Source organism: Scatophagus argus, chromosome 2 (genome assembly GCF_020382885.2).
Source record: "Scatophagus argus isolate fScaArg1 chromosome 2, fScaArg1.pri, whole genome shotgun sequence".
In the NCBI taxonomy this organism is placed as follows: domain Eukaryota; kingdom Metazoa; phylum Chordata; class Actinopteri; family Scatophagidae; genus Scatophagus; species Scatophagus argus.
Window position 1 is genome coordinate 1,984,729 of NC_058494.1, and position 11,941 is coordinate 1,996,669.

General features: G+C 38.6%; 2 protein-coding genes across 2 annotated transcripts; both read right to left on the reverse strand.

Moving 5' to 3' along the window:
* Positions 1–309: 309 nt before the first annotated feature.
* On the reverse strand, positions 310–6,371 carry ddt (D-dopachrome tautomerase). The gene is made up of 3 exons (XM_046400310.1): positions 6,181–6,371; positions 2,126–2,301; positions 310–1,578 (listed from the first exon to the last, which is right to left on the reverse strand). Exons 1-3 carry the CDS (start codon positions 6,361–6,363, stop codon positions 1,506–1,508), a joined length of 432 nt encoding a protein of 143 aa, XP_046256266.1. The 5' UTR covers positions 6,364–6,371; the 3' UTR covers positions 310–1,505.
* A 493-nt stretch (positions 6,372–6,864) lies between these two features.
* chchd10 (coiled-coil-helix-coiled-coil-helix domain containing 10) lies at positions 6,865–9,782 on the reverse strand. Its single transcript, XM_046400323.1, has 4 exons — positions 9,607–9,782; positions 8,555–8,777; positions 7,308–7,449; positions 6,865–7,069 (listed from the first exon to the last, which is right to left on the reverse strand). Exons 1-4 carry the CDS (start codon positions 9,642–9,644, stop codon positions 7,050–7,052), a joined length of 423 nt encoding a protein of 140 aa, XP_046256279.1. The 5' UTR covers positions 9,645–9,782; the 3' UTR covers positions 6,865–7,049.
* Positions 9,783–11,941: the final 2,159 nt, after the last annotated feature.

Here is an 11,941-nt window from a genome sequence, read left to right on the forward strand (position 1 = left end):
CTGTCCGTGGCAGAAGCATCTTAGTGGCAGCAGTAGGTTTCGAGTGTTGTGTCACTTGAAGGGAACAACAGTTCTCTCTCCATCATTGTGGATTGCAAACAGTTACCTTTTAAAAACCATGCTCCCAATCTTAAAAAGAAATGTAAATATAGACAATTGATTGTGTTACAACCCAGCTCAAAGGCTGTAACCAAGAACGGGAGCAGAGACGAGGAGAACTCCAAATAAGCTAAATTTATTTTATTGTATAAAAAAAATATATATTGTATTATTATAAATATTGTCACAGGGCTAATGATTTTGGTCTCATTTTTGTGTTTTTTTTTTTTGTTTCAGTTCAGCATATCAGTAAAATATTTTAATCAAGCGCAGTAAAGATGATGTCTTTTTTCTATTGGAAGCAAACATAAACACAATATAAACACTTTTGGCTATGACCATTTCCATGGGAAAGTAAATGGTTTTGTTGGATTTTATAAGGGGGGGGGGGGTAATAATGTTGACCTCTGTATGCCTCCATGCTATGAACCTGAATTGTGGATAACAACTTTAATTATCTTAAACATGACTCTCTTTGAGCAACTTGATGGGTCTCTTACTATTTTTAACCCATTTTACAATCTGGCTGGTATTCAGTTTTAAAAGACTTTACAGGAGTTTATTCACTGATCTTTGTTATTCCATTGAGCACAATAGAGTTTTAGTTTTGGCCATCCCTGGGAACTTCTAGGCTGAAATGAATGTTGCTTTTCCTGAACCTTGAGCAAAACTGACCTTGATCTTTCCTTGAATTTAGTTCTTCTGTCTATATTTGCATCAGCTTATCTTGTAGCCATTCTGTCCTTCAGGTGTCCTCAGCATTCACACCAAAGCCTGGACAGCCATAGTGAATTGACATTGTGTCTCAAAATTAAAGATTTTGTCTACTCACTCCTATACCAATGGAAAGTCAGATTTAGTTTCTAAGTCCACAAAACATTGCTGGATTTTCACCGCACAACAAAGTTGCAGCATTTTCCTAAACAACTGAAGTTAATGAGAACTTGTTTAAAAATGTTAAAGAACAACCCCAGCAGCAGACACTCCGGATGTGTTACTTGTGTGTGTCCAGCAGGTGTCACTGGCTTTCTAACAGTGACTTTATATTATTTCAGTAAAAGATCTGAGTACGTCTGCCACCACAGAGCTGATATATCTGATCTCATTCAAAATAAATCACACACTCTAATTCAGCACATATATTGCATTCACAAAGGGAACAAAGATTCCAGTTAATCTCATCCTCATTCTTTAGTGAAAATATATCTTGACAGAGGTCTGAACTGAACTGCAAATGACTTTACATAATTCAGGCAGTATACTTGGTGTTGACACAAATATAAGTGAGATGAAAGTGAAAATCTTTACATCAGTGCACGTTTAATACTGATATAATCTTATTCTTCTCCTGGTTCCTTTTCTTTTAGGAATGAGATTGTGAGATGTGTCAGAAACAGCAATGTCCTTTACAAGAAGCTCATGACGGTTCCCTTCTTCCCGACCTGGTGAGGCTGCAGTGCATGGAACTGAATAACAATCCTGTGAAAAAGAACAAAGCTGTTAATCATTTAGCCGGCAAGTTCAACAGCAGCTAAAATGCAGCTCTAACGAATTGAGGAGTGCAGCTTTCACATTTGAAGACTTGTGTAAGAGTCTATAAGAATTATAAGAAATCACTTCCTGTGAGGTAAAATTAGTAAAATTTCATTTGGAGAAACAGAGTGGATGTGTCGCGTCCTTGATGTTAATGCATGTTGTAGTTCTAACTAGAACAGTTAATTCTGCTTAGCACAGAGTCTGCAGACAAAAAAACTGCCTTTATAAACAAAGAATAAGGATGATAACAAAGACCAGGTCAAGGAGACATACTCTTCCTGTTGAATTGCATCTAAGACACAATGCTCCCTGTATCAGAACCTTGAGCTGATAGGTATGTGAGATTAATCTGATGCATTGTGGTTCATTGGGCTAAAAGGTTAACTACAGACTCTGCAAACCTACGGCACAGGCTGAATTCAAAGCTTTCTACTGCAATGGTCAAGCTTTGTCAGTATATGAGCCCACCAGTGACCTACTGAGGGCTCACCTGTCTTCAGTCAGACTGAGTTCTCTGGTCAGAAATTCAAAGATCCTGGCACTGTGCTCCTTGTTCTTGTCAGCGGTGTCAGTCACACCGATAGCAGACACTGACAACATCACACACGGAGAGCAAGAGCCAGCTATCAGCATTGGCAACCCGGGCTTCACCACCACGTTCATCCTCTGAAAGAAAAGTTAAAGATAAGGTTGGTGAGTTATTTTAGAACCATTAGTTGTTAGATTTATAGAAAACCTCTTTATATCCTGACAGAAATCAATAAGTCAAATGCTCTGGCAAGAAAGGAAAGAAATGTGGGATCTGTTACAGGTCTGCAATAAACCCATCCAAACATTTCATTTAGCCTGAATGAATGATGGTAAACCCATGTGCTGGTCACACAAAGAAAGGGAAAGCTGAAACTTGCAATTATTTTCTTATTCGATTAATTTCTCAGATATTTCCATCATTAATTGTTTAGTCTATAAAATATCCAAAGATTGTGAAAAATTCTAATTACAATTTCCCTGAGTCCAAAGTGACATCTTCAAATTGTTTCTAACTTCGCTGCAGTGCTCAAAGCAGCAACATGGATTCAGCAGCTACACACACACTCACTACACTCACGGCTGTGAGCAGTAACTGCCGGGCCAGGTAGCCTTTTCAGACAGAGCTACATTGGTGACAGCTACTTTATATGTTGTTTATTTAGTCAGTGCAGTTAGGCAGGCTGCATTCATGTGTTTCAGAGGGGGGCTTTGGAGGAGGCCTGAAGGGAGAAGACAGGATTTTTGTTCAGCTTGATACTAATTCCAGATCTACATGTTGAACTGCATCCAGCCCTCTGACAAACCCAGTGTCTACTGTCAACATCTGCCCATGTTGTTCTTCTATGTAGTGCTATTAGAACTAACTTGAACAACATATCAGCTAAAGAACAAATACATACAATATATACCACTTCAAAATTCCAATTATAACAACCTGTCATGTCTGTCCTTTGTGATGTATGATGTTTATTGCATGTATGTTTCTTTCTCTCTCTCTCTCTCTCTCTTTCATCCTCTCTGTCCTGTCTACCTCTTCTTCCCCCCCTTCACTCATCCGACTATCAGCAGGATGGTTCTCCCTTGTGATCAGGGTCCTGCTCAAGGTTTCTTCCTGTTGAAAGGGAGTTTTTCCTTGCCACTGTCTGCTTGCTCGGGAGTTCAGGGTCTGGGTTTCTGTAAACACCTAGAGACAATTTTGATTGTAAAACATGCTATATAAATAAAATTGAATTAAATTAAATTGAAAACCTAGTCTGCTCTTGCTGGTTTCTCCAATCTTACCAATCCCAGCTTTAAATATGACTGAACATGACATAGAGGAAAGAACGAACAAAAACAGACAGTACAGTGCCATTTGAAAAACCATATCTGTTAAAGAAAAACAAAGTCAGGACATTTCCCCATCACAAGGTCAAAGTTCATTCTCCTGTGTGAAGTCTACTCCAGTAATCTTTATCTGCAAATACTTTGATGACAGAGTAAGTAAGAGCAATTTTTTTCCAGTAAAAACAGATCCAAAAACAATGTACACACTAATCTACAATAAAAGTAATCATCAGTTGCAGGCATACAGTAAAAACACGTGAGCTATATCACATACCTATATGTGTATAACACAACCGTCCTTAAACATATCACAGGTCTTATGTAAAGACGCCTTAACAAACCAGCTCCAGGGACATAAAGTCAGAGTGTTGCTGCTGTAGTTGACTGTTGTGCTCTATTGATATGACACTTAAAAACAGCATGTCACTCATGGTTCACTGACACATGCAACACAAATGTCATACTCCTACACTGTACGTAAGGGGTAATGCCAATATGTTGCATGTTCTGTGACAGTAAAGGATGACGAGGGGTCAAAGAAGCACGCAAAGCGGTCATTAACCTGTTGTGGATAATCCTCTTTTTGGACATCAAAAATTTAATAATTCAACTTGCTTTTTGTTTTATTGGTGACACGTTAACCCAGCTCCCTGCTGTCTAATCACTATTTCCACTGTCTTTGTCTTGGGTTTAATATGGGAATATTCATTAAGGGGTGCTAGCAATTACAACTTGAGGCACAGGTGTCCAGTTATACTACAACTGGGTAATATAATGGACAAAATCAAACACCACAATATTTTTTTTTCACCAAATTCGTGAATATCAACATACTGTTGGTCTTTTCACAAAATATGAACACAGTGTAAAAGTAAATATAAGAAGAGCTAGTATAGCAGTAGACACACATGGAAAGTAACAAATGAGATTTACTCATGTTATTGTAATTGAGCAGATTTTTGTATACTTTTTAAAGTAGTTTTTTAAATCTGCAATATTACTTTTACTTTATTATGTTTGTTTGAAGTATTCTATTTAGCCACATTTTAAATCACATCCAAGTAAAAAACAAAACAAAACAAAACAAACTGCTGCAGTGAATGACGGACAGGAGAACAAACTGACCATAAAATCACAAGAAAGATGGAGATGGACGATCCAGACACCAGTGGTGCAGACCCAGCTGAACTCAAAACCCCTTCAAATTCTGCAGAGGCTGAGCTTGAAGGAAATGGAGTCAACTCCTGGTCATGTTAAAGTGACCACTTCAGCTTCAAGTGCAAGAAAGGCAACAGCTTTTTCATAAAGTGCAAGTTGTGTTTGCCCAGAGAGACCAAAATAGCAGCTTATAAAAACTCGACATCAAACCTGCGTATGCATGTAGAGGTAAGTTAAATAATACTCCTACCTTTGCAGCGGTAAATCAGAATCAATAAGTGGATGTCATCCAGCAGGCTATAAAATAATGCTGATTAGGGCTTTATAGAGGATACACAGAAATACTGTTAGTTTGAACTGATAACCACAGTAGCAGTCTGTTTAAAAAGACAAAATGTGATGTGTGTAGAAAATCTAGGAATGTAAATATTTCGAAATCAGTGTGTTCAGTGAACACCACATACTGATGAAAACATTTTGTCACAGAAGAAACATCCTTTAAAGCTGAAGGCCTCTGGCGACTTTGTGGCAGCATTGAAGCAAACCCTTGAACCACCAGAAACCCCAAACAAACAAGCAAAGTGATGGCAGTGGATGCAACCAGATGTGTGCCACAGGCAAAAGTTGACCGGCTCATGATTAACTTCATTTTCTGTGGTTGAGCAAAGTGCTGCTAAAGAACTTTTACTGACACTGAATCCTCAATGCAAGGTCATTTTCCAGACCCACTCTGTAGACCATCAGATGAAGAAGACTTCCACGTCACGCCTCAGAAGAACCTGAACTGGTTGCTGCAGCAATCCTTCTGCCAAAGTTCACGACCAACTGGACTGAAAGGGCTGATATAGCAGCTAGTATCATTTCATTATTTAATATCATACTGTGATCAGTTGTTAATTATTAATCCCCATTCTGTGTCATGAGTGCAATGAGTTTTTCTACACAAAGTTATAGTAATTTCTGTATTATGATGAGCTTTTGTTGCCACATTAATCACAGCCTAATTGTCAGAAATATTCAGTATGCATTGTTGTGTGTTTGTCACTCAACAAGTGTGGCCTGTGTGAGATGGAGCAAGTCAGGCAACACTCATCAGATGAAGAAAATTTGCTCTCCTCAATGAAGTCCAGAAGATCACAAGGTACAAGGGAGCTAGATGGGTACCTTTCCTGTGTCTCAAACAAAATGGATCTGCTGAACTCATTTCCACACATGAAAAAAGTCCAGGATAGTCCAGGATACTGTAAAAAAACAGTTGGAAAAGCCTCCCTTCCAATCATTCAAGAGGTAAAACCTCACCTGGACGTATTACTGACAAATGAACGTGGAGCTACTTCTGTTTGAACTACATTATGAACGTTACACGGAGATGCGCACGTGAACACACTTAGACTCGTGCGCACAACTGCAGGACAGGACGGATATGAAGCAGCTGGGCTTTAGTACAGACACGAACATGCAGCGTTGGCACTGACAAAGTTAACAGTTCATCCTCCCAGCAGTGTAGCTACACGACTCTAATGTACTCACGTCCTCTGGTTTTCCCAGAGCAGCCGCGGCGCAGGCGCTTAGCTTCTTCACGAAGTCCTCAGAGAAAGAGCTGGTCGGCAAATTACTCTGCACGTCTATGAAGGGCATTTTGATTACTGCAATCAAATGTGCCGACTGCTGTACGGAGACGGGGACGATGACTGATGTAAAGATAGCGGACATAGACTACCTTTTCCGGTTGTAACTTTCAAAATTGATGCTGTGCATTGAAATGATGAGGCAAACTGCTGTTGATGGTTGACCTCTTCATTTGTAATGAAGTTTGATGTTAACAGCTTTCAATTTAGCATACTTTTCTTTAATTCTAAAGAGATAAAATCTTAGGACAGGTAAATCCCATACGGAGATTAAAGTCACTCCTAATGTTTTTGTTTTCTCCAACATGGGGTTTTATTTTGAAGGCGGAGTATCCGTTAGGATTGAGCAGCTCTAGTCAGGATAATTTCGGTCAGCAAAGACAAGTTGGAGCGCCTCCACTGGCCCATTTCATTCATTGCATATAAATTCGTGGCAAATAAACAGTGAACCAAAACAGGAAAATGAAGTTACTAATAATCATACCTATACAGTAATACATATTGTAATTATTATACATATGTCAGTAAATGCCAATCTGTGGTTAAAAATGTGACAGGAATAAAGACAATACATGCTCTCAAAATGTGCAAGTAGATAGCAGCTGTTTATTAAAGCTTTATTACTGTATATAACCAAAAGCATTTCATACATTACACAGTCGCCAGTCATTAAAACAAACAAAACCAACATGCTCACTGCCTGAGGTACAGAAATTGGATTTTGGTGTTATCTTGTGTGTCATTGTTGTCATGACAGCTGATACATATCCTTCATACCAGTGATGTCACACCTGCAGAGGTAAAAAAAACAGAAGAGGTCAAGGTGAGAAATACCAATATCTTATTATGTTGTTTAAAACTTGCGAGAAGCTGCTGGATCACAACCAAATGCAGTGAGAGTGTGATGCATGACGCTTACTCAGAGAACATTATATAGCTCAAACATGTGCCTGATGTCAATATAACAACTGTTAGGAGGCACTTATGGCTTGTTTTGAGCAGCACTGTAGTAACTCATCACAGACTCACCGTGGGAGTACTTGCACTGTTTGAGCGCCTCATTGAAGCCCTCACATAAACTCAGGTCAGTCTGGCTGGTAGCACAGTCCAGGAACTGCTTGACCTCGAAGTGACAGGGGCCTGGCTGAGCTGGGGCAGGTCGGGGGGCCTCCTGGCATGATACAAGCACAGAAGGAAACACATCACACATTAGAGTTATCAGAACTGAGACCAAGTTACAAATGGGATTTGTGCTTGTGGGCAGTCTTGACGGGCCAGGCAGCTTCTGATTCAGTCTGGGTGTTATTTTCAAACAACAAGCATTTAGAATGCCCGGAAATATTAGTCACTTGGTGAATGACTGAGTGTGGGTACTGATGGAATATAACCTAGTTTTCTTAAAAATATATACACATATATATTTATGTCATAACAATGTTGTTAAAAAGGAAGCCAAAGCGACTGTACTATAACCTTTCCATTCAGTCCAAAATTGGCAAAATGATGATCTAAATCAGAAATCTGAAAAAAGAATAAACAAACCAAATTTTCACATTCAGTATTCCACTAAGTTACTGTTTGATATCCTGCCCAATTTGTTGTCCCTTGTTGTCTCTAAAAACACAACACAATCTAGCTTGTAAGGTTCATTGTTTTCATGTGCAAAGAAAAAACACTTATAACTACTACACACCATACAACTAGAGCCAGAAACAGCAGCACTTCCTCTGATTTTTACCTTTAGAGAAGAATGTGTTCTCATTCTGTGGTATCATTCAGTTTTTTTAATCAAGGTCAAATGTTTCACTTGGTGAATAGTAATAAACTGGAGTTGAATGTCGTGTATGTGTACCCATGGCCAATAAAACAAATTCTGAGATTCCAACACCATATAGAATAGCAGTAAATACTCTGGTGCAGGTTGGTATGCATTAACACTAATGCATACCAACCTGCACCAGAGTATTTACCAAACCTGTGCCACTATCTTTATAGATGAACACAATCAGCAAGCAGGTACCAAAATTATCTGTTTTCTAAAAATAATAATGCTTTACCATTTGAGAAATTAGTAAAGTGATCTGCACAGGTGCGCTATACTTCACAACTTTGGGTAGGTGGAGATAACCAAACTTTTTAACATTTACAGTTTGTGAGGGGGATGCTAAACAAAAAAGCGCAAGACCTACAAAATCGTGATGATCTATTTGACTTGTTAAAGTCCAGCTAGTTTCCATCCATCGTAATCCTCTGTCTGATCACTCTCCACCTCTTACCTGATATGTAGGCTTGGCTGGCTCTGAACTGCTGCTGCTACCCCCACTAAATGCTCCTGTGAGGGCACTGCCAACAACATGGCCAACAGCTGAGCCAACTGCCACACCAGCAGCTGTGGTAGCCATCTGGGCCATGAGGCCAGGTCCCTGGGACTGAGCCGGAGCTGGCGCCAGGGCGGCAGGAGGTGGGTGAGCTGGGGCTGGAGCATGAGATGGAGCTGGGCTACAAACAGAACATTGACATCCATTTCCATTAGAGAGGCTTAAATGGACCAGTGCAACATATTTTCAGTCAAACACATTCAAATATCAGACTTTTAAGCATGATGTTGTCTCCATGAAACAGAGAGCCATAACTAAAGAAGCACACACAGATTTAAACGCTTCTAACGGCTCTCACAACTCCTTTTTTTTCCACTGAAGCACCTGGCCGAACAACAATTCACCTATTTACAGCTTTAATATGACTTGTACATTAACTCAAGTAACTTACAAATCCTGGGTACTTTTATTTTGCATTTATTTTGCTATTTTATCCCTCTGCTCCATTTGTTTAACAGCTTTAGTTACAAGTTACTTTTCAAACTGCATTTTTTAATATTAATCCTAAAACATCATATTTAACAGTAAAACGCTGACATTTTAAAGAAAACTTAAATGCATTTTTTTAATTTACATAATTTTTGGTAAGATACTATACTTTTACATAAGATTTGCCAGACCTTTGCTTGTAGTGAGGTATTTTCACAGCGTAGTATTGGTCTTTTAAATAAGGGATCTGACTACTTCTTTCAGAACTGACTTACCTCATCTTACCTTTCACTGACCCTGCCAAGACCTAATTTCACTTCAAACTTATCATCGTCTCCATGACTTATAACTCAACTACAGTTTAACTATATATGTTATGCCGTCGGGAGTACAAATTAAAATATGAATTCTCAGTGTGGGCTGACATGGCGCTGCTTTCTGCGCTTTGCATAGGACACATGAGACCATCTACAACAGGACAGACTATGAGGGTTGTGAAAGTTACTGTAAATTTATTTTACCTGGCTGCTGAGGGACGACTGCGGCTTCCTCTAGCCATGTCTGTTAACTCTACTGATTAATCGGACGGAAGAACAAGAACAAGAAGACAGTTCTGTCGCTGCTTCTAGAAAGTGCTTCTTAAATAGACTGCTCTGTTCAGGTCACAGCCGGCTAACAACACAAACTCACATGTAACTGTCACTGACCTTGTGGGGCAACATACAGAAATGTCGCGAGATTTAACACGCTATCCCAGAATTCCCATTAGTGTCTCATCAAAGAAACTCTAACTCCCATTCTCTTACACTTCCGGTTATGTATCGCTAGATAGTCCAAAGTGAATGGGGGGTTATGAAACTGTACCCCTCAAAACGTAACTTCTGTGGTGCATGTTTTCTGTTAATTTAACGTTTTCTTTTTAATTTCGTGTTTTTTGTGATGAAATACCTTATTGAATTATTTTTTACGTATTTGCGACATACGCGCCAATTTACGGTATTCGCCATTTTGTTTCACGCATCAATCAAGCAAAAGTTTTTTTTTGGTTTTTTTTTTTTTTTTTATTGAAATATTCAATACAAGGCAGTTATTATAATGTACATACATACAAACAACAGAACGTCAGCCAGGGGGTAGGCTACTTAGATAAATGCAGAAAATGTAGAGCACAAGTGATATGTTTTCATAGCTTTCTTATTGTTAGATTCACAGATACTTTCCATACTGTTCTGTTTCCTTTAGAAATGCAATAAAATAGGGGTTTGAGTGACTAACTTTGGCTTTGTGTATGTGATATTTACCTAATATAATTATTAAGTTTATGACATACAATTCTTTTTGTTTTTTACTTTTAACATCATGAACACCAAAAAGTATATTGTTCCATTCTAAAAGGAAGACTGAGTCAATCTTTAGTTTGATGTAATGCAGTACCTCTTTCCAGAAGTTGGCAGTCTAGTGACAGTTCCAGAACAGGTGCATCATAGTTTCAGGCTAATCAAGCAAAAGCGTTTTGTTTTAACCACACTTCTGACGTCTGCTGTAGCTATCATTAGGAAAAAGCATAAGGAGTAAAATACTTTTTTTTTTTATTATTGAAACATTCAATACAAAGCAGTTATTATAATATACATTCATACAAACAACAGAACGTCAGCCAGGGGGTAGGCTACTTAGATAAATGCAGAAAATGTAGAGAACAAGTGATATGTTTTCATAGCTTTCTTAGTGTTAGATTCACAGATACTTTCCATATACTGTTCTGTTTCCTTTAGAAATGCAATAAAATAGGGGTTTGAGTGACTAAATTGGCTTTGTGTATGTGATATTTACCTAATATAATTATTAAGTTTATGACATACACTTCTTTTTGTTTTTTACTTTTAACATCACAAACACCAAAAAGTAGATTGTTCCATTCTAAAAGGAAGTCTGAGTCAATCTTCAGTTTGATGTAATGCAGTACCTCTTTCCAGAAGATATAGTGACAGTTCCAGAACAGGTGCATCATAGTTTCAGGCTCACATCCACAGAAAGAACAGTTCACACACACATCCCTTCCAAATCTCAGCAGGTAGTGTTTGGTAGGATAGTATTTATGAATTAATTTATAAGACACTTCTCTAACTTTGTTTGTAATCAAATATTTGTATGAAAGATTCCATATATGAACCCAGTTCAACCCGTTAACAATATTAGACCAATAAGGAGTAAAAGACACAAAACCATTACTATGGTATATTCACATAACGCTAATTGAAGTTAACCTACCGTAACGTAACGCTGCTAGTCGTAAATCTTTAACCGACTAATCAGCATACATTAGCAGAATGCTAGCGCTTTATAGGCAAAACCGCCTGCCCTGTAAGAAAAATGAACGGGTATTAGTATTTTTTTCTTTTAAGTTTTCATATATAATCGATACCATATTTGCAAAACTTGAATAAAATCTGCCATTGTGGTCTAGAAGTATGTGTAAATAATTATTTTATTCACTTAGCTCCATTCACTCCCGTTCATTGACGACTATCTCGCGAGTGCCCCCTGGGTGAACTGCAGCCAACTTTCGGTACAATGGTTTTTAATTGGAGTGGACAGGCTGTCATTAGATTGTTGTGAGTCTCATGGCTCTCACCTCATGATCATAACAGCTGTGTTTTTTGTGGAGCTGAAGTTGAAACTACTGATCATCTGTTTTTCCGCTGCATATACTCTGGGACCTGCTGCATATACCCTCTATCGTCATGGGAAATGTGAGGTCACTCGGGAATAAGATGGACGAGCTGACGGCACTGTCGCAGAGTCAGAGGGAATACCAGGAGTGCAGTTTGATGTGCTTTACGGAGACATGGCTGC

Coding starts and splice junctions, on each gene's coding strand:
- ddt (XM_046400310.1), bottom strand. CDS start 6,363: ATGTCCGCTATCTTTACATCAGTCATCGTCCCCGTCTCCGTACAGCAG. Junction 2,302..6,180: donor CTCTGGGAAAACCAGAGGAC/GTGAGTACATTA, acceptor CTTTTCTTTCAG/AGGATGAACGTGGTGGTGAA. Junction 1,579..2,125: donor CTCAGTCTGACTGAAGACAG/GTGAGCCCTCAG, acceptor TCTTTTTCACAG/GATTGTTATTCAGTTCCATG.
- chchd10 (XM_046400323.1), bottom strand. CDS start 9,644: ATGGCTAGAGGAAGCCGCAGTCGTCCCTCAGCAGCCAG. Junction 8,778..9,606: donor AGTCGTCCCTCAGCAGCCAG/GTAAAATAAATT, acceptor TTCTGTTTGTAG/CCCAGCTCCATCTCATGCTC. Junction 7,070..7,307: donor ACAGTGCAAGTACTCCCACG/GTGAGTCTGTGA, acceptor TTACCTCTGCAG/GTGTGACATCACTGGTATGA.